Source organism: Lolium perenne, chromosome 1 (assembly GCF_019359855.2).
Source record: "Lolium perenne isolate Kyuss_39 chromosome 1, Kyuss_2.0, whole genome shotgun sequence".
Taxonomy (NCBI): domain Eukaryota; kingdom Viridiplantae; phylum Streptophyta; class Magnoliopsida; order Poales; family Poaceae; genus Lolium; species Lolium perenne.
In genome coordinates this window covers 48,459,597-48,481,941 of record NC_067244.2, presented here as the reverse complement: position 1 = coordinate 48,481,941, position 22,345 = coordinate 48,459,597, and the positions used below count along the sequence as shown (strand labels likewise).

Here is a 22,345-nt window from a genome sequence, read left to right as displayed (position 1 = left end):
ATTCATATCATGCTTGTACTTGTACTCTTCTAGCACGACACCATAATAACGTGTAAGATACTAATATATGCAACCCTAGCCGTCACATTAAATGTTAGAAAACGTGCTTCTAAACCACGAAAAAGGACAAGATCCTACGAATTAAGGTACCCCTCTTCTCTCTCGCAAGCATCTACCTATACATGTCTGTTCTTTTTCATGTCTTACCAATTTTGAGAAGATAAAATAAGGTTTTTTTCTCTTATTAGAAATAAAATCGTAGAAAAAAATTCAGTCTATGATATCTAAATATGAGAAAAACCCACTAAGTTAATTTCTCTCAACATGCAAGCATGGCACCTCATCAAGGTGCCACCTCAACAAATACGGAAATACCTCTATATGAATCCCATTCTATTACTGTTTGTGACCATTTTTTACACCTAATGTGAGGCGTTGTTTTTCTATTGTTTTCCCCACAACTCCTGCGAGGCGCTGCGTTCCTATCGTTGATTCCCATGTCTCTTCATTTTCTACATCACCACCCACTACTATTCAACAACATTCACAACAACCATAATTTATATCATCTAGAAAGAAAACAATTTAAAACTTATCAAGGGTTAATCTCAACTGGTGCTGTGGAGTATCAACTCCAAGACTAGGGACAAAGAGGGCGTTTGCTGGATGTGGAACGAACTCCACGAGATTTACACTTCTCTGAGGACAAACCATTGAAGCCCTTGGTGCTCCGGTTCTTCTAGCTGGTTGTTAGGCCTCATGTTGGGGGAGACTGGGCCCTTCTCGTTTCTTTCTCTTTCTTTTGGTGTCTGTTCGTTGTCGTACTTTGGTTGTTTTGGCTAAGTTGTATGCCGTAGCGGTTGTATAAACATATTAAATATTTCCAGGCTTTATTAATTTAAAGTAAGGCATCTCAAGCCTTTTATCTTAAAAAATCTCAACTTGCGCTAAAAAGTTCACGGTTTAGTTCAGATATTAGTTTATGGTTCAAGTCATACACAACAAGCTAGTATAGGATTGAAAACTAAACTTCAACTGCATTGTTTTACTCTTGCAGTATTATTGTACTATGGAATATAGATTCCAGTGCATACATGAGAGAATTTTTATCTCTTTGGTCACAAACTTGTGTGAGATTTCATTAGCAACTAAAGAAAATGTTTACTTGCTAACTACATTTGAGTAATGTTAACACCATAAACTAGGTAGCAAGTTTTTGATCAGGTGTGTTCAACCATTTAGAATATTTGAAGATTACACTTCACAATTTTGATGGAAAGTTGGACACAAAACAAGCGATTATTTTAAATTTTTAAAATCGAGTATTATTTGTAAAATTGATCAAAAATGTATATTATTTTAAAAAATCCGCCACAAAACACGATAAGAGCAAAATGCTACTTTTGTACTGACAATATAAAACAGATACGCCTAGCGGGGCGACACATGGATCGTTACATCAAGCCCTAGAAAGGAACTCTATCACCGCATCTCAATGCAGTTCACCTCTCCGTGGCAGCAGCGGTGCTTGGTGCTGGAATTTTTGGGCATTTGGCCTTTGGCCCATGGCCCATTATCAAATTCTAAAACTCACATGGCCCATTCCAATAATCAGTGGCAGCACTAGTGGGGGCTGAAGTTTAGTCCCACATTGCTAGTTGGAAGAGAGTTGGAGTGGTATATAAGGTGGGCTGTTCTAGTCCTAGTAAGTGAGTGAGAAGAGAGAGAGCCCTCGCGCACTCCTCCTCCTCCGCCGCCCGCCTAGCCTCGTCACGACGCGCCGCGGATTGCGGGTTGCGGGAATCTCGCCGAGACGAGCTTATCTTTTTGCTGTTTGGGAAATTAATTTTGAGTCATTAACGAACACGTTACTCAGCCGTTTTGCCTTCCGTTTTTTCTAGATCGTGGCTGTGCCGACTCGGACGTGGGCTGCGCCCCACGACCTTCCCGAACCGCACTATATAAGACCCCGCGCAACTCTAGCCGCCGGGACTAGACTTATACGTGACTACCTGTTTCCAGTTCATTGCGTCGCCACCTTTGTTTTCCTCATCCCGTCCGTCGGCGTGCACCGACTGCCGGGACAGTAGGCCTCCGGAACCCTGCCTCTCGTGAACCTGTACGGGTGAGGGGCAATCAGGTTTTTGGGGAGCGCTCCGGCGCGACTACTGGCATCACGACGTCATCATCGGACGACGAGTTCCTCCACACCGACAACTTTTTCCCGGACCTAGGCGACTTCTTCGACAACCTCAACATGGGCGACAACGACCTGATGCGAAGTATGTGATCTTGTCGTTTCTCGTTCAGCCTCTGTTAGAGTTTCTTCTTCTAGTTTCTGTGATAGATGCGATCGGTTTGTCTTGTTTAGATGTGACATGTTCATCTATCTTACTAGTCTGCACGATTAGTTTATTTGTTTTTTACATAGTCATGATTTATCTTTTACTTATACGGATTATTTCATATGGATATTTGCTTATATGTTCAACACTTGGCTCTCTTACGAACACATGGAGGGATCGGCGTGGAGGGCACCCGTTGTAGTAGCCGGCAGGAACAAACAAAACCACGAGAATATCAAAACTTTGCTTCCATTACATATCATGATCTTATACTGCCTCTGTTTCTATATAAGACATTTTTAGGTTTAAATTAAAATTCCAAAATATCTTATATTTAGGGATCAGAGGGTGTACAAAACTTTTTCATAGAAGCTTATATGTAGTTTTTGGACCCCAAACATGCGGTACAATACATGTCAAAAGGTTCACATCCAAGAGTTCATTTATTTTCTCAAGCATCTTACCAAGCTACATACATTGCCATTGGAAGCCTCTTGTTTTCTTCTTCTCTCTCGTACTATTTGGTACTCTCACTCATCTCTCTCTATCTGAAAACGCCTCTCTCTTGTCCCCCTAGAGGGTGACATCGAGTTCTTAGAGGGACGACGACGACAAGGTGGCTATCGACATCGACAACGAGCGTACATGTAGGAGAACAATGACTTCTCGATATGATTCATCCCACCTCCTACCGGTGATAGCGGTGTTATGATGAGCGCTCGCAGTGGTGCTACCAAGCATGGTGTCAGTATCATGTGGTTGGGGTGCGCGGTCGTAGGCTAGTTTTAGTGTTTTTATTTTCCAGTGTACCTGCACTGATGGGTCTATACCCGTGGTGGAAGGGCACTGTTAGGCTTAGGGGCTTTTCACTTTTCTGGTGTATCTCCATTGGCTAGTCTGTAGAAATGTGTTCAAACTAGCTTCTCTAACCACCGATGGTTGCCGGACCCTTTAGTGGAAGGGACAAATGGCCCCTCGGTAGAAGGCTTTACACTCTCCATATGCCACTCTATTTATATAAAACTCTAGATTGTGTTCAATCCATTTGCTATCTTGAGGAGGTATTATGCAAAAAAAAAAAATCTAAGATAGAAATATGCACAATGGGCAGGTGCATGGACTGTTTGGAAACTGTAATAAGGGCCAAGCTAAGAGAGAAACCATTTTCAATTTTGTAGGTCCATGATCATGATCAACGTTCAAATAAAATTCATTAGGTTATACTACAACTGAAAGAAGCTTGTTCTCGTATACTCTAATGGAAGATATTTCAGTCAATTTTTTTGTGAACGCAACCTGTCAAAATGCAGTTTTTTCCTTGCCACTTTCGGTGAAAGCTTTCCAAGAGCTACGGAATTTGAGCTCGCTCATAATTGACCTACATCTTGACGAAAGTTTACCAAATGTATGTTCTTTTGTATGGGGGTAAGGAGCAGTAGACTGCCCCAAAATTTTACAAGTTCATTTTCAAAGCTTTGCCTTCAAACCCAGTGGTGAACTTAATATGAAAATCTTGTGCTCTCCCTAAACTGAAAGTGTTTGTATGGATGCTTATCATGGACTGCCTCAACACCAAAGATATCATGCTCCGTAAGCAGTGGCACGTCGAAGGAGGTCCCAACCGTGTTTTACGTTCTGTCCATATTTTAGAGACTAGACACCACTTGTTCTTCGATTGTTCTTTTGCCAGAGCATTTTGGGATTGTGTTCAGATTCATTGGGACATGACTGCCCCGGATCACTGACCGAGTTTCCTTGACATCACATGCCTTTAATGGACCATGTTTTATGGAAGTTATCTCTAGTACTGCATGAAATATCTGGAAAGAGAAGAACGACTTTATCTTTAAGGGGATTTGGCAATACTGAAAGTAAAGTTTCAAAAGCGATCTTGAGGTTCATAAGTAGAGAGTAAGGGCATCTATTGTCCAAATTCTTATTGATTGGTCGCTTACTATTTTTGTTTAGTTTTTTTAAACTAGCCTCCACCCCGCTCTTTGTTTTCCTTCTAAGATGTAACTCCTTGTATTTGGTACTATCTTCCCTTTTAGCAATAAGAAGAGCACGCCGTAGGGGATTCCCCTATGGTAGAGAAGTAGAAAAAAAAATCGAAAGAAGCTTTCAATGGTGGCACCAAGAAAACATAACACTCACAATGGATCGATTGATAGTGGTGGAACAACGAGGATGGCATTGGCCAGAAAGACATGGAATAGGGCACGCGGGCGTGTTTGTTGACATTTAGAGAAGAGGGAGATGATAATGAGGCGGTAAGAAAAAATGATAATGTGGAAGGATACTTAGGCGAGTTGTGATGTGTAAATGATTAGATGGGAGCATGCGGGCTCTACATCGTAGTGTCCAAGACTCAAAACAAATAGATCATGAGCACGAGATAACGAAAGGCTAAAATGAGTCATCTTACCTTTTGGTTGAAATAGTCACATATTATATCCGCATGTGAGTAGTATGATTTTGGGAGAGGAGGGTTATATGATACCCATGAGGTTTCCTAAAATCTTTCCACCAACTTCAAGTTCGGACTTTTATCTCTAGGTGGAATGCCTATAAGATATTTACTTCCCTTTGTCAAATTGTCACGATACCTTTTGGAGAGAGAGGGCACCATGTGGGATGTGGCGAGTTACTACGCCGACACGACCGGGGAGTAGTGAGAAACCATGAGTCATGGACAACTAACGAGAGAGATATCAAACGAGGTATGTGTGTTTTCTCAAGAACAAGCTTAGAACCTTTTTACGATCCAAAACCCAGCTTGATCCATATGCCCAACCATGCACCATATTCACATGAACATATGATATAATTTATTTATAAGTACGACGACACAACAATATCCATCTCATACAAAATGTTCATCTGTCCCGGTTCATAGGCCTACGTGTATCCCTATATCGTTATTTTGACATATGAGTACTTTTTTTAAGGACAACATGTTACTTGTTCATTACCATGGTTGCTCATTGGCAGGGACGGAGCCAGCAGGGGCTGGCTGGGGCCATGGCCCCTCTCATGATGGAAATTTTTTTCTGAAAATATCCTTGTTAATATGATGATTTGACATGCAGTATTACCTAAATTTAGCTATATGGCCCCCTCCAAGAATTTTTACATGTACTTGGCCCCCCTTATATCACTTTCCTGGCTCCGTCCCTACTCATTGGTGTTTTCTACTTCTGTCTTCTCTTTTAATTGACTCTGATTTAGGGCAACTTTCGTGTTAAATCAATATCAAATAAAAAGGAACCGGAAAAGGTTACGTATATGCTCTAAAATGTAAAATCAGTATCAGTAGAGGTGTTAATAGAGGATGACGATGAGTGGCTCAACAGAGAAAATTAAAAAGCTGTCCTAAGTTTGACCAAGCACGGCACGCGCTCCTGGCCGTCCTCCACGGTCAAACCTGGGGACGCTGACTGGCTGACGTCGGTGCCATCAACGAGCTGTCAAAATACCTGGAGTAGTCCCGCTGACGTAACGGGCCCACAGAAAGCGGGCCAACTGAGCCGCATTATGTGCAGCTTTTCCTGCTCTCTCCATACAAAAAACCGGTGTGCGGACAATGCGCACACGCCGCCGTTTTCCTTCCTCGATACGATCACTACGTCACTGCTGGCAGGAAGCCTTCCTGATCCGTCGGTTTCTGATCGGACGGCCACGGTTAGCCGTATGGGCAGCCCATGGGCCGAGGCGTGCACTCTCAGACCACGCAAGAAGAGATAGCGGTGGCAGCTTTGGCCATTTTGCATCCAGCCCAGCATTATTTTCTTGAATCACAGTATGGTTCTTACTTGGATGCTACTTCATAGATGCTATATTCATGTGCTCTCTTTTGGAAAAGAGAAGCTTTGTATTCCTACAAAAGGAGGCACAAAAATAGTTAATCATTTTGTACAATATACACTTGGTGAGTAGACATTGGGGAGGAGAATGGTCGTCACACTCAACCTTTTCCATTACCTTTTACTCGTCTTGTATAGCTAGGATAACTATTAGTACATTCGTTCTAAAATAAGTATCTCAACTATGTATTTAAACGTATTTTAATTGAGATACATCCATATCTAGATAAAATTACGACGTTTATTTTAAAACGAAGGGAACACTAAATAGTTGACGAAGAAGAGTTCATTCACATGAAAAAAACATGAGGATGACTAGCAACAACATGAGTTAAGCAATTCATCCTATTAAGGTTAAGATTCTTTTTTCATGTTTTATGATATTTACCTAAAAAATGCAGGTAAACCCTCGAGGAGTATTTTTGTACTTTGCATTCTCATTGCTATAACCATTCATCGTACTGGCAATTGATTCTTCAACCCTAAAGACCCTTCTTTCAATAGCATGAAAAGCTCGCGTGCTACACACTTTATCAAGCTCCCGTGCTAAACTATACGGGTACACTCTTAATTAAGCAAGAAACACATTGTAAGCTCAGAAGATTAAAAAAACATGACCTTTACACACATCACATGATGATGTTAAAATCCTTTGAAAAGAAATATCCGTGAATCTGTCGCCTTAAACACTTGCACTATTTATCGAGCGACATGTTTGATAAGCACCCATAAAAAACAACAAAAAAAACACTTGCACCATTTTAAAAGTAGCTATAGTAACTTGGTGAGACACCCTAACCAAGAGGACAAGTGGCAAAAGAAAGGGCAAGTGCAAATACCAGACAAGTGAAGGGCTTCTTCCCAAAAAGAGCCTTTTTATTATTCCCTCTCCCAACGTTTTCTTTCTCCAATTTCTCGTGGAGGCGAGGAGATAGACAAGAGAGAGAGAGAGAGAGGGAGGAAGGGGACGGAGGAGGAGGCGTGTCTCGCGATTGGACAGGGCGCGAGGAGCAAGCGCGCGCGATCCCCGAGGCGCGCGCGGGAGCCGATTCCGGCGCCGGGACACCCTCGCCCTCGCCGGGCCGGCCGTTTCGGGCGCTCTACCGCCGCGGATTTGGTGGGATCCGGCCAAGAACCGGTTGGTGGAGGCCTGGAGGACGGACGGGATGGGGGCCGGGGCGGAGCCCGTCGAGGCTGAGGAGGGCGCGGCCGGGAAGGAGGAGAAGGCGGCCGTGTCGTGCTCGATCTGCCTCGACGCCGTCGTCGACGCGGCCGAAGGGGAGAGGTCCACGGCCAGGCTGCAGTGCGGCCACGAGTTCCACCTCGGTAAGCCGGCGATCTGCTCATGCGTTACCCTTACGGAATCTTGCTTTCATATTCTTTCTTGTGATTATTATTCTATCGTAAGGCACCCGCTCCAGGGGTTGGGACGGCAGTGGTATGACCTTTGCTAGTGGGAATTCGGCAGAATTACGATCATTTCGAGCTGTTCTGATTTCTGACGTAGTTCCAATTTCTTGTGAAGGTAGGTTTCGTGGGCATATTTTGCAGTATCTTTCTCAGGAAGATCCAATTTTGGGGGCTTATTTGATGTCAGGATGACAATTGGGGATCGCGCGACGTAACCGTGACTCAACTTGAGTAGGTGCTCGCGTAGGCGTATTCTGCGGTAGCTTACTCAGGAGTGATAGGAAGTTGCACTTTTTGATCTGATGTCAGCTTGACGGTTAGGGATTGTACACGGCATAATCATGTCTCTATTTGGGTAGCTTCTTGTTTTCTCGGTGGAATAGGGTTGGGTTGTCTAGATTGAATTGAACAAGAAATTGATATAGAATGTGCTCCTATTCCTGGAAACTTATGCGCTTCTGAACCAGCTGTCATTAGTTTCTGTTTTGAAGCTTGGACTTCAGAGGCTGAATCAGTGTTGGCTTGAAGAGCTTAATACATAACCAGGAAATGCTAAGACTGAAACTAAAGTAAGAGGGACTTAAAGATGATACTCAAATTTCAAGAACTGTCACTTTGGTGGTTTCCAGTACCGGCTCTGGTTTCTTAGAGGCCACATGGGGAACCCCATTAATGGGCCGAGCAGAGAGAAAAAGGCGTTTGCGTTGAAATATTGTAAAGCCATAACCACTGATTTCATTAGCATCAAATAGCTCATAAATATTCTTGCTTCTGTTCTGAACCTAGTACCATATACTTTATAATGGAAAAAAAAGAGAAGCAGCTTGCTAACACACTCCAAGCCTCCAATAGTCACGAAGAGGTCTTCACTTCCATGCATTTTGTGTTGCAAAGTCATCAATGATAGTGTCTATCGCTTTCCTCTTATTTTATTTCTCACAACCAAATACTTTTTTGGACAACATGTTCACAAGAAAATTAAGAGAGAGGACACCAGATCAGCAACGACTGAAACTGATTATCTTCTTCAAGTATCAACCGAGCAAACCGACATACTCTAACAGACGGATTGGCTGCAAGTGTTGTAAGGAAAGATAAATCGGTTGCCAGGTTGAGAACACAAAAAGGTAGATCCGGCTGGCCGAGGCTAATTGAAAATTTGATCCCACAATTACCTCTTGTTCACTCTCTTTAATTACTTGCCCTAGTCCGTAGCAGCGGCCGGTCCATGCCTCCGCCTACGCGCGTTACCAGGGGCATGACCGTGTGTGCCTATGCGTGTGTGATGCAAACAACCGAACAAAGTGATCGAGGTGCCTCCGTGCGACCGTGCGTGCTTGCCAAATACCTATTTTTTGGGGAAGCTTGCCGAATACATGGACCTAGATGTACGTGGATACTAGGTAGATGGGCCTGTGTGTGGCCTTTTTCTTTTCTTCTATTATGTATCAATACGAGGCCTTTATTTTTGTACTAATACTTTTACTTATGTACTGGGTCTGGTTCTTAGTTCGGCTAGGCTCCAGGCTGTCGCCCCTCTTGCCCTGGGCCAGAGCCAGCCCTGGTGATTTCATCAAGCAGTTCGTGCTGACTCTGACTGTTGATTTTAGTGTGATACTGTACTGGATTTAGGGTCCTCGTTTCTTGTATATTCGATTTGGAATCAGCTGAAGTTTAACAATCTTTAGTAAAAACGGTCTTGAACAGAAAGGTTGGGAAATTCGCACATACATAGTGGACACGAGAATAGATAACACACACAAGAGTTTTGCACTCTGGCTGTGACCTCTTATCCAAAGCCGTTTCTTCCCTTCTTTATTATCTCATGCACGAACAACTGAGGATTACTAGTTCCTTTAATAGGTAAACATGCAAACAGTCCAATCAAAATTGTTTGATCCGAACATTGCTCTTCACTAGCTACACGCGGATACCTTCAGCACTGCTACAACCTCTTCTCATGGAACAGCCATAAGACTGGGCCAAATACATCACATGCATGTAGCCTGACACTAGCACATACAACCTGATCAGTGTTGGGCCTAGATTTTTCTCAAAACCTTGGCAATCATGCTTAGGATTTATTTTTTCGGACAAAATCTCCATAGCAAATCACCTAACACAAGTTGTCGTGCTGCCGGCAAGCCTGGCCTGGGCTAGAGGGGCGGTAGATCCGCCCCTGAATCTGATCACTAACATGTGAGCATAGACCATATCGCTGTTGCATGCATGAATTACTTGGTCAGTTAACACATGTGTGGGAAAATATCTAGTGATACCATGTCTTCCATGATACCATGATACCACGCTTCACAATTTGATTTTGCATGCTTCGAAAAATTCCGAAATAAATTTGTGGATGTTCATAAAATGTGTGTTTGCAGTACCTAGAATTTGCAAAACCAAATTTGAAATACACGTGGAGAAACAAAAAAGACAAATCCAACATTAATAGTGTCACAAAAAGACGAAAACACAAAATGACACTATTCACATAGCAATTTGTCTTTTTTTTTTGTTTCTCTATGTGTATTTTGATTTTGGTTCTGAAAATTTGGAAGAAATGTAAACTCACATCTTGCGAACACCCATACATTTATTTCGATGTTTTTTACGCTTACAAATTTGAATTCTAGAAGTGGTATCATGGTATCATGAAGTGTGTGGTATTACTAGATATTTTCCCCACCCTGTGCTCTTTGTTGTTCTGGCCTCTTTGCCATAATGCCACGTAGGCAACTAACTAGAACTTAGTTGACCACTTATCCGACTCTATGGCAACAATGCCATCCATGATGCATCACAATTGAGCATGAACGAAGCACCTAAACAATAGGCTTAACTCCAACAGCGCAAAGTGTCCAAGGTGTGATTAGACTGATTGAGCACTGAGGAAGCAGTTTTATACAAGGGGATATGGTTGTGGTGACCCTGTGGGGTGAAGAGGTGTAATTGCGTGATTTATGCAATGCTACTTACTCTGCTGAGTCATGATACTTAATATTCTTTAACCAACTTCAAGCTGTCGCTCTTAAATTATGTGTTTGGCGATCTTTTGTTTATTCCAAAGACAAATTAACTATGCCTATGTCTCATTGACGTCTGTGCCCTGGACCTACATATCAGTGGGACATGGAATGGCCTTCTACGGATGCCGTCTGTTTGGAGTGCAAATATTTGAATTCTGGATTTCAATGTTTTCAGATTGCATTGGATCGGCATTCAATGCCAAAGGAGTTATGCAATGCCCAAACTGCCGCAAAATTGAGAAAGGGAACTGGCTCTATGCAAATGGATCCCGTCCCTCACAGGATATCAACATGGAAGAGTGGGCTCATGATGAAGACCTGTATGATGTTAGTTACTCTGAAATGGTATGTGATCATGTAAACGTTATTCTTAAATATTTATAATCATTGTTTAATTAGGAATCTGTACCTTCTTTGTAACATGCTTGTTTACCATCATAATTTTCTTGCGTGTGAAATGTTAATTCCGTTTTGATTTTCTAATGATCGACATGGTTTCTTTGTTTTTCTGCACTGACAGATGATTGACACTTGACATGCTTGATTATTTGACCATTTTGTTTTGTCTGACTACTTGTTATTCTTGTGCAAATGTTATTACGTCTTCTGTTCCCCTAATATCACGAGCTTTAGTTTGTATATAATGTTTTGGAAACATTTTGTTGCCACTTGTGGCTTCTCCACTGCTGAAATCATTTAGCATTGAACTGATAGATTTATGGCTGCTTATGTGAATTAGAGGTATCATGTTCTTATAAAGAAGATACAATGTTGAATGTTGCTGAGACAATGAAGAGAAATTTTCCTTTATCTCTTATTTCAGTGTTTTTCATATTATATGCATAAACCAGTGTAGACCTAATCTGTAGAGTGCTTTAGTCTTGTATATCTTATTTAAATAACTTTGTAATTTGTCCATATTGTTATTCCTTGCATTCTGCTGAATGCACAAATATTCCTGAGATCTATGTTTTTTCTGCTTATTCAGTTGTTTCTGCCTTTCTGCTTATCCACCTACCCTGCACATCTATGCTTCATTGTTGTATTTCCGAAACATTTCTACAGACTATTTTTTAATCATACCTGAACTAGTCATTCATAATTCTGTATTTCCTATTTTTTTATCATGCATATGCATGTTTTTTCCGAGAAGGCGGTTACTTCTCCATACATACTCTGACGACTATATATATTTTAAACGTGCAGCCATTTCGTTTTCACTGGTGTCCATTTGGTTGCTTAGCACAACTTCCATCGTTCTTTGAGTATGTTCTGTACTTCAAACTATCATTTCTGTTTATATTTGAACTCTGTCCACAGAGCTAATTTCATGCATCCACGGATGTACATATAGTTTTCATATCCAAGTTCTATTTTTTTCTTGTAAATTTGTAGTGCAGGTCTACTATCTTCAGTATTTCACATAGTGTATCTTGATAAACAAGGTGGAACATTGAAAAGTGGAAAGGCTGTGCAGGTCTACTATCTCCAATATTTCACATAGTGTATCTTGATAAACAAGAAGGAACATGGAAAAGTGGAAAGCCTTGCCTCTTTCTTGGACACGTTTTCACCTGTGTAGAAATCGTGGGTGCCAAAGTTCCTGTGATTTTTTACTAGATGTTGTATTAAACCATTCATATATTTATATGTTACACTTGTACAGTTACAGTTTGGAGACTAAATGAAATGGTAACCTTAAAACTCTGGTGTCAAAAATCTGTTTAACTGATGCAAGAAAATAATATGAACACCTTTTTCATTTAATCCTTCTGTAATTAAGAGGAGAATATTCTGCTATTCTTGATTAATCTTCATGCTGGTTTTCTTGCCACAGTAGATTATGCATGAATTAAAGCATCCTACAAGTATTAGTTTACAAGCCATACTTAAATTTTAACAGTCTACAATTGAAATAATTATAACCAAATGACTGGTTAGTCTCACGGGTGATAAAATTAGTGACACAGTTATTTTGTCATCATTACCTTATACCAGTATCAGTTGGCCAACAAATTCTTCACTGAATGAATATAGGCTCTTGTCATTGGCGGAGTTAGGACATTAATCTTGTGTAAGCAGTCCGAAGTTTTGTAGTTAAATATACAGTATGTATTTGTACGATTTTTTTTCATAATTTGTTGCATGATTTTTTGCTTGTGTACCTAAAAAACTGTGTAGTCAATTGACTACATAGCTAGTACGTGGCTCCCCCACTGGTTCTTGTATCACACTTGTTCTTTGTGAAGTACTTGCAGAAATTTAGCTATGCCATATATATATATTAAGAGTTTTCAGCATATGGAAAGTTATGTGATTGGTCTATTATGTTACTTAATGTTTTCCTCTCTTCTGTCAGGGAAGGAGAATCATCACCTCCAGTTACTTGTAAGTTCTTATTTAAATGGGATCTATCTGTAAAATTTAAGTTTGGTTCAGGTCTAAGTATGCCTGGCTATTTTTCATGCAGTTCATGACTTTATGGGCCAGCAGGTGTTTGCGGAGCATCCACCTGTATCTGCGGCACCAGGGGCACATCCTTGCCCGTATGTTGCGTACTTGCAACCTCTTCCATCATTGGCCTCATCATCAAGCTCCCATGTCCCTGAGAGAACTATGGATGGGTCTGTGTATCATGATCATTGGAATCACCTGGCTGGCCCATCAGATGGGAGGCCCTTGCACACGGTGCCACCCACTGATTTCCATCATAACCATTGGGCACATCTGCCGCATTCCTATGCCCAACCCAACAGTAATAATGGGTTGACTGAGCAGCCAGGGGTCCCTTTCGGAACAATGAGAGCTGCAAGGGCTGACGGTGATATCCAACGCCGAGGGTCTGTTATTTCTCCATCATACTTCAGCAATGGGTAAATTCTTTGTCTTTCTCCACTCGCATGGCATACTTATCAAGTTCTCATGACATACTTATGGTACCATCTGCCCCGAAACAGATGATGTTACTAAATTGCAGAGTTTTCCACATGACTTTGACCATTACTTCTGTACGAATATCTAAGTAGGAGATCATTTCTTATATTACAAAATAGTTTTCCATGACAGAACTAATGGTACCATCTGCACCCAACCAATATAAAGGCTCTTATCAAATTAGTTGTCAAAGATTGGAAAATTACTGCGGAGCAGCCTCCTGTGGTTTTCGATATTATGCTATGTTGGTTGGGTATGCTGTAACAAGATGTGAGTCTGGGTAGTATGAAATCAGTTGCTATAGTAGGGTGATGGTAAGCGTGTTATTAATAAAGAAATCCTAAGTATTTCTTCAGAAATCAATCTGTTTTGTTATGGCAGAAACTATAGTGAAGCTTTTGATGCATGAAATCAATCTGATAATCTTTTTTTTTTTTGTTTTGTTTTCAGATCTGGCTCTAGATCTAGAGCTCCTAATGTTCCCCCTCTGGTACCTCAATTCATGAGGGGGCATGGCAACATCAACGAACAGTACCAGCAGAATCCATCATCTAGCCTTTTTGCGGGGGCTCATAGATCGGGAGGCATGCGATCTGCCCCTCCACCTCAACCAGAGAACCCAACATTTTGCCTGTTCCCGCCTGGTTCGTCTGGTCATAGTTCAATGGAGACTGATGACGCTGGAGGAAGCCGATTCTACGCCTGGGAGCGTGATCGCTTCGCACCATACCCATTAATGCCAGTCGACTGCGAGACAAGCTGGTGGAGCTCGCAGCAGTCTCATGGGGCATCAGAATCCACAGCAGCACCAGCACCAGCACCCGCGCCGAGGAGACTATTCGGGCAATGGATCGGTCTCGGCAGGTCATCGCCCGAAAATAGATCGTCAGAGGGCTCATCATATCGACAAATGCACTCTCCTCGGATGTAGCGGAGGCAACCTAAGTTAAAACTTCACATTCGGAACCTGAGTTGCTTGTAAGAAACGATGGAAAAAGCCCATCTGTATGAAATTAAGCCGGGTTGCATGGTAAAACTTCTGGAGATTTCTGCGAGGGAGAAACATGAAATAACCCGGAGAGGAACGTTTTGATTTGGTTTATGTGAATTCTATCTCGTACATATTTGAAACCAAATTGGGATTTTCGAAGTTTCAACCTGTGGCATGATTTCCTATGTTGCTTTTTGTTGTTGGCTGGACACCAGTCGGTGTAGCACTGTAGCATGATCGCTGCTAAAGAAATTAACTTCTGGGTGCTTGCTTTTCTTCCTCCACAGTAAAAGTATGGACTTCTCCGCTACATGCATGCTTGGCACGTCGCCACGTGAAGTATGGCACGTCGCCATGTTATCCTGTCTCCACAACCAACGATGGCATGTTGCCACGTCATCCTGCTGCCACAGCCAACGATGGCATGGCCCACCTCTTGTCTTCTAGTTCTTGCTCCGTGCCGCTTCCTGCATTTGATAGCCGAAACCTGCTCCATACCTTGTGTAGCACCGACGCCGCCGTACTTCCCCTGAAATTTTGATAGAAAACACCACCTGCCCTAATAAATTGTCAAGAAGGACCACATATGAATGAAATTGTAAAAAATGACCACCTCTGAGTGGCGGCAGGGCTTACTAGGCGACATGTGGCACCTACCTCCGTTGGCCGTGGTGGCAAGATGACGTGGCGATGTGCCGCCGTTGGCTGTGGCGGCAGGATGACGTCGATGGTGGGCCATGCCGTCGTTGGCTGTGGCGGCATGATGATGTGGCAACATGCCATCGATGGTTGTGGAGACAGGATGACGTGACGACGTGCCAGCTCAGCGTTCCGCCACGCGCCGTGGCGGCAGGGCCCACCACACTCTACGGCGACCGTTCCTGGGTAATGTGTGGCAGGCCTGCCGTCAGAGGTGATGGTGGTATGTGCCACGCACATACCACCATCAGCTCTGGTGGCATGCCTGCGGCCATAAAGAGGTGTTTTTTTTTTTGCAATTTCATTTACAGGTGGTCCTTCCTACCAATTTGTTGGGGCATGTGGTTCTTTTTGTCAAAATTTCACGTCCCCTTACTCCCATACCTTGTGCAGCACTACCGCCGTTGTACATCCCCTCCACTGGCGACGAGACGCCACCACTGAGCTAGAGTGTGGATGCTGTAGCTGGACCGGATGGAGTAAGCCGAGGTGTTGAGCTAGCTAAACTAGTTAACGACACTTTTTAGGGGTAAGGCTGTGTTTGGTAGAAAAATATTTTAAAAGTATTTCAACAATGCTATAGTTTCTTAAAATCACAGTTTCAAATACTTTGATTTGTTTGGCTGTGACTAAAGGCTGCAGTATTAATACTTTATTATACCTTAAAACGTGTTAGTTTTAAAATATTGAAAAAACGATTTGAATTTTTTTCTTCTGAAACTGAAGTATTGCCGGACGATGCATAAAATACTATAGTTTCATAATACTACCTCAGTTTCATAAATACTTTGTTGCCAAACTAGACCTAAGTAGTTCATGCATTGGATTCAGAGATGACGATGTTCCGATTACAAATCTAGCACATCATCTGGGAGAGGTGGCAACCACACGCTAACCTCACCAGATCGGGCAGCTAACTTAGCTATATCGTGAGCGTCTCCATTGAGTTTTCTCCGAATTTGTACTATCGCCATGTTTAGAAAAGCACGGCATGGATTTTTAGTTAAAAGTTAAACCATGTTAAGTTTGACCGAACCTTTACACGAAAATGACACTATATTTTATACTAGTGAATGAATACACTATGAAAACAAATCTTGTGGTATATCTATTGATATAGATTTGGTAGATACTCCTATTTTTAAATCTATATACTTAGTCAAACTGATTTGGTATTTGGGATACTCCTATTTTTTTTAATCTCTATGCTTACTCAAACTTAAGCAATGTTGACTTTTAACTAAATTTATATGCCTTGTTTTACGGTCGCTTGCAGCTAAAGCAATGCGACATGGTTTCTACTAGCCGCTCAGAGCACACACGGACACAAAAAAGCATAGTCCAACTATTACAAATTCGCTCGCCAAGCTCATATACCAGCAACAATTTAGAAAACCGTCACTCTCACATGGCCATTCGCGGCCTAGGGCTAGATATGGTGGAGCCCTTCAAGATGTCCCACAAAGGAGACACATGTGCTAGTCATCGTCGACAAATTCACTAAATGGGTAGATGCAAAACCCATCAAAAATCTAGATGGACTGACATCAACAAGAAATTATATTTTGGTTTGGTTACCCGCACAGTATAATCACCGACAACGAGACAAACTGAGACAAACTTTGCTCAAGGACACATTCTGCAAACAAAAAAAGATAAGGCTCAACTTGGCGTGATTCACTCACCCTGGTCCAGCATGGGATGCATGTTTATCCCGGAGTCTGGCATGGCACGGCGTGCATCGACCATCACCGGATGAAACAATCAGAAGCATACTATGATGTAGTGGTCATGCCTATCGTGTCTAGCACGTTGTAACGTTATATAGGCTGTTGTACGTCTGTCATGGCTTTGATGATCGGTTTAGCTAGGATACGATGGGCGTCTTGTGGAGATTTTTAGTCCACCACCCATCGGATCGTGAAGATATTCTTCATTCTGTTGACATAATATAACCCTTGTAACGATGTGATGGATCAATTATTATGATCTCAAACTTGCATCCAACCATGATGCACGACCCAACTACAGGTTATTCCAGACAGTATGCGACGCGAGGACATGGCCGGGTTGATATATCAGCAGTTGTGTGAAGAAGAGGAGAGTAGCCAAAGCCGAGACACTGCCCGGCTTAAGGAGGAAATGAAGGTCCATTTCTCGGCGAAGCTGCTCTCCGGCCCGGTGCCGGTCTACTTGCTGGCCCTAGCCGTCCTCATCCTCCTCACCCACGTGCACTACATGGGGCACGTCGGCGTCGGCGTCGGCGTGCCGCCCGCCGCCAAGCTGGAGGAGCCGGTGGTGAGCGTGATGAAGCAGTGCGACATCTTCCGCGGCGAGTGGGTGCCGGACACGGCGGCGCCCGCCTACAGCCACAAGACGTGCGGCCTGATCCAGGAGCACCAGAACTGCCTCAAGTACGGCCGCCCCGACCTCGGCTTCCTCAAATGGCGGTGGAGGCCGTCGGGGTGCGAGCTGCCGCGCTTCGACCCGGCGCAGTTCCTGCGATTCGCCCGCCACAGGTCCCTCGCCTTCGTGGGCGACTCCCTGGCTCGCAACCACATGCAGTCTCTGCTCTGCCTCCTCGCGCAGGTCGCGTCTCCCAAGGACGTGTCGCCGGATCCATCGGACCAGCAGAACAAGGTGTACCACTACAGGGCGTACAACTTCACCGTCGCCATGTTCTGGTCGCCGTTCCTGGTGCGGGCGCGGGAGCCCGCCCACGACGACCCCGCGCACACCGCCCACTACAGCCTCTACCTGGACGAGCCGGACGACAGGTGGGTGTCCCAGGTGCCCCGGTTCGACTACGTGCTCGTCTCCGCCGCCAACTGGTTCTCCCGCCCCTCGCTCTTCTACGAGAAGCGCCGCCTCGTCGGCTGCAGCTTCTGCAGCCGCCAGTACGGCGTGCCGGACCTCACCCTGCACTACTCGCACCGCAAGGCCTGGCGCGTGGCGCTGCAGGCGATCAACGCGCTGGACAACGTCACGGGGCGGGTGATCGTGCGGACGCTGTCGCCCATGTCGCACTTCGACAACGGGACCTGGGACCAGGGCGGCGACTGCAGACGGACGGAGCCGCTCCTGAGCAACCAGACCTCCATGATGGACGGCCGGGGCCCGGACCTCCGGTTCTACGCGGCGCAGATGGAGGAGTACCGAGCGGCGGAGAAGGCCGCGCGGGCCAAGGGGACGATGCGGCTCATGCTCATGGACGCCACCGCCGCGATGCTCATGCGGCCGGACGGCCACCCCAGCCGCTACGGCCACCGCCCCAACGACAAGGTGCAGCTCTACAACGACTGCGTGCACTGGTGCCTGCCAGGGCCCATTGACATCTGGAACGACATGCTATTCCAGATGATCCTCGTCTAGCTAGCTAGCGCAACTCTCATCCCAGTTTTTCGTCGGTCAGCACGGAAGGAGTGAACAAAACAAGCTCCTTTTTTTTTTTTTGGAAAGATGAACTGCCGCTTGCTGGCTACTAATTCAAAGCCATCTTCGGCGTGCCCACAAGAAAACAAGTTCTAAGTAGTTTCTCAAACGCCGCCACACATCCCTCCACCAAACTAGTGTTTCCCTAGCGCCACCGTCTCGCTCCTGCCAAGCGATCTCGCCGGTGATGGAAGGGGTCTGAAAGGGAAAAGTTGTGAGTGAGCAGGTTGCACACCCGTATTTTTTGAGGTTGTCCTTTTTCGTATATATCTCACACACTATCAGGGGCAAAGGTAGGGCAGCCGCCCTACCTTGATATTTGATGAATACACTTGGATGCATGTGTTTGTTCTGAAAATTTTGAGTAGTTATACGTTGAAAAGAAACTCCGTGTGAGAAATTTATGCTTGTTTCAGTGAACACTGCGCAAAATCGATTACAAACCGAAAACATAAACTATTTACCTCAAAATATGGACTCATATTCTAGGTGTAATGTGAATAAAATTGCTTGTATTACAGAGATTTATCATTGATTGGACCTTAGTATATACAAGATAAGCTCGAGTTATTCGTTATTCATACTCGTAGAATTGAAAACTTTGGAGATTTCCAGTATTTGAAAGACACGTCATACTTTCTCTGACCGCATTATCACCCCATTAAGATGACATTAGTTTTACCCGTAGCGGCATCAACAATTGTAAGGAATTTCCTGGCAACAAAGGTAATCAACACTGAGTTGCGCATCGAATGGGGATAATCAAACGTCTTACTTGTTTGAATTACATTGGATTTTTAAAAAAGAAGTAAAACTTTGTCACTGAGTTGACATTATTGGTATATTTTTCATATTTTATTTATAATCAAATATGTTTTTATTTTTATTGTATTAAGTGATTGTGTTTGAACCATATACATCACTATTCATTTAGGAATATTTTAATATTTGCATCATTGTTCGTCTTACCTCAGATTTCCCCCCGTCCTTCTCCACTACGCACTATATAAAGTACAGATTTGAAACTTTGCTGGGCACTCAAACATTACAACTAGAATCTAAAATGTACAAAATAAAGCTTAGTTCATAGGTTCAAGCCCCACGAACGTAGATTTGGGTTCATATTATTTTTTCTAAAATATTTATTGTAGGGGCATCTCCTACCGTATTCCTTTAAAAAAACATACAAAATATAGTTTTGAATTTTTGGGAGAAATTAAAAAATTCAAATATTTAAATTCAAATCATTTTTAGATAAACCAATATATTCAATTCCATAAAATTCTAAATTATTTTTTCCATATTCTATCTCAAATGTTTTAATGATTTGCAAAGTTTCAAGTTCAAAGGTTTTATGGTGTGGGAGATAAAAAAAAGTTGTTTGGGAGAAAAAAATGCTAGCGCATATCTTAATGTACCTATGACCACTGAGGAACACCCTGCTAAAAAAAGCTTCCTTCGAATTTTAAAGCCATCTTCGATTGAGCTAACACGATCCCATTCTCTCAAGTCTCCGCGAGGAAAGCTCTAGGGCGTGTTTGGTATCTTTGACCGATTTTGGGGTTCTCTGGGGCAAGTCATGTGGATGTTAGCCAGCCCAAAACAAGCTAGGGTCATATTTGGTTTTGTTTGGTTGGTCATGAAGAGTTTTTTTTGTCTGAGTGGAGATTTCGGCTGAGAGTGTTTGGTTACACGGTTTGCAATCCATGGAGCAACCCAAAAGCAAGTAGCAGCTATTTGGTACGGTTACCAGACATACCACATAAATGAACATTCAAATAAGTTCAAACAGACTGGTTAACTATTAAGGAGAGTACCACAGTTACGATCGACGCTTAATAGGTTTAGACACGAGGAACAGACAAAGCATAAGTTCACACACGATTGACAATACTTTAGACAGGTCTTACTGCTATAGATAGATCAGTAGAGCTAACGACATCATCAATTTATATCTTCCACGACCTCCTAGCGGCTTCTCCATGGTTCGGAACCTGGTCATCACTTCACATCAAGTGAAGTCAAAGATGACGACTCTGTAGATGCCTAGAGCTTCCTTATGAAAGGTGGGAAAGTTGCTAATCTTAAGATCATGGTAATGGCAAAGGCTGTCCACCCCTGATCGATGATGGATTTAATTTGTCACCGTCAAACGTGGTCATCATGACTCAGTTGCATCTTGTGTTGGTGACCAGGGTGATTGTGGAAGGGATCTTGCCGAACCATAACACAAAAGCCTTAGGGATTGGGCACGCTCCCATGGCACGTAGGCTCAAAGATGACTCGTATGAAGTTCTCTAGACCCTCCTCGTCGTGGAAGTGGACGACGTTGGTCAACCTTCCTCAAGGCCTCTTATAGGATTCCTCACCGGCAACCTCTGCAATCTGCTGAGGTCCATCATATCTGTAACATCCCAGGATTTGGGGTTACAAAAAAAGAAAATGGATGTGTGCATTGCATTTATGCATAGAAAATCCGGGGAATTTTCGCGCTTTCAAATAAAACTTGTCACACAGACTGAAGTTTCACTTGAGTTGACGGAATTGAAATAGATCATCAAGTCAAGCGCTATAAACTTCAATGCGACCTTTGCTAAAACCTTGTTTTTGGTATACATAATTTAATTCATAGGTTAGATCAAATGGAACTAGAACTATTACACAACACCTTAAGTAAGGATCAAATACCAAATCTTCTAAAGGATCATAACATGGTATTCCTTACAACCACACATGAATGTTTATTCAATTATAAACCACATGACAAGAAAGAAATAGGAAACCATTCTTTACTTATCTTTTTTTTCCATGTATTCAACTAATCTGTGTTCCTACCATGATCTTCATGGTTTATCTTTAATTCTAATCTTGAACTCATGCCAAGGACACTCACACAAGTTCTTTCACAAACTTTGATCATTCCATCCTTATCTATCCACATTCATATTTATTAAATCTCAGGGAAAGGAGAGGACTAACCATAGATCTTGATGATCACATCATTATCTCTGGAGCATAACCTTAGGCTATTATTCAATCCAATTCCAAGTAAGAGAAACCATTGATACTAACCTTTGTAAGGGTATTTCACCCTTATCCATTATTTTGGTAACAATGACACCTTGCTAGAGTATTTTGGTCTAATACATGTCTATGAGATTATTCAAGTATTAGCCAAATAGGCATAATGGTGTATCAATGGAACAAGAAGGTAAAGGGAGACCCCCCCACTTCGACAAAAATGAAGAAGGCCTCCACAACAACTGGCCGGTCCTAGGCCCGGTCAGACCGACCGTGGCACCAGGTGGCCCGGCGTCGACCGGCCCCAGGACCGCGGCACACCGAGCACTATCCAGTAAGCTTTTCCCATCACCCGGTGCTGGCCCGGCTTGAGGTCCGGTTTGGACCGGCCTAGTCCGGTCATACGCCCGGTCCAACCGGGCTGTGGACCGGATGCCCCGGCGCCAACCGGCTCCGGCGCTGATGACATCCGGAGGCTATTACTGCGCGTCAAATCCTGCCCCGGTCAAGATCCGGTCCCAGCTCCGGTTTGAACCGGAAGGCCCTGTCCCTGGCCCGGTCTGACCGGCCCCTGCGCCGGACTACCCGGTCCCAGGCCCGGTTGACCGGGTTCCTTGAAGA

The 22,345-nt window shown here is 43.4% G+C and overlaps 2 protein-coding genes across 2 annotated transcripts; both read left to right on the top strand.

The window, feature by feature from the left end:
- The first annotated feature begins 7,232 nt into the window (after positions 1 to 7,232).
- LOC127349106 (E3 ubiquitin-protein ligase IPI1) lies at positions 7,233 to 14,738 on the top strand. The gene is made up of 6 exons (XM_051374893.2): positions 7,233 to 7,534; positions 10,823 to 10,992; positions 11,854 to 11,912; positions 13,007 to 13,035; positions 13,118 to 13,520; positions 14,032 to 14,738. The coding sequence occupies exons 1-6, from the start codon at positions 7,375 to 7,377 to the stop codon at positions 14,510 to 14,512; spliced, it is 1,302 nt and encodes a 433-aa protein (XP_051230853.1). The 5' UTR covers positions 7,233 to 7,374; the 3' UTR covers positions 14,513 to 14,738.
- Positions 14,739 to 17,292: 2,554 nt separating this feature from the next.
- Positions 17,293 to 18,987, top strand: LOC127337350 (protein trichome birefringence-like 19). The gene has a single exon (XM_051364242.2). It carries the CDS (start codon positions 17,318 to 17,320, stop codon positions 18,641 to 18,643), a length of 1,326 nt encoding a protein of 441 aa, XP_051220202.1. The 5' UTR covers positions 17,293 to 17,317; the 3' UTR covers positions 18,644 to 18,987.
- The last annotated feature ends 3,358 nt before the right edge of the window (positions 18,988 to 22,345 follow it).

Excerpts from the sequence above, each read along its gene's own strand:
- LOC127349106 (XM_051374893.2), top strand. The coding sequence starts at position 7,375 with ATGGGGGCCGGGGCGGAGCCCGTCGAGGCTGAGGAGGGCGCGGCCGGG. Across the intron at positions 7,535-10,822 it reads CGGCCACGAGTTCCACCTCG|ATTGCATTGGATCGGCATTC; the intron begins GTAAGCCGGCGA and ends CAATGTTTTCAG. Across the intron at positions 13,521-14,031 it reads CCATCATACTTCAGCAATGG|ATCTGGCTCTAGATCTAGAG; the intron begins GTAAATTCTTTG and ends TTTTGTTTTCAG.
- LOC127337350 (XM_051364242.2), top strand. The coding sequence starts at position 17,318 with ATGCGACGCGAGGACATGGCCGGGTTGATATATCAGCAGTTGTGTGAA.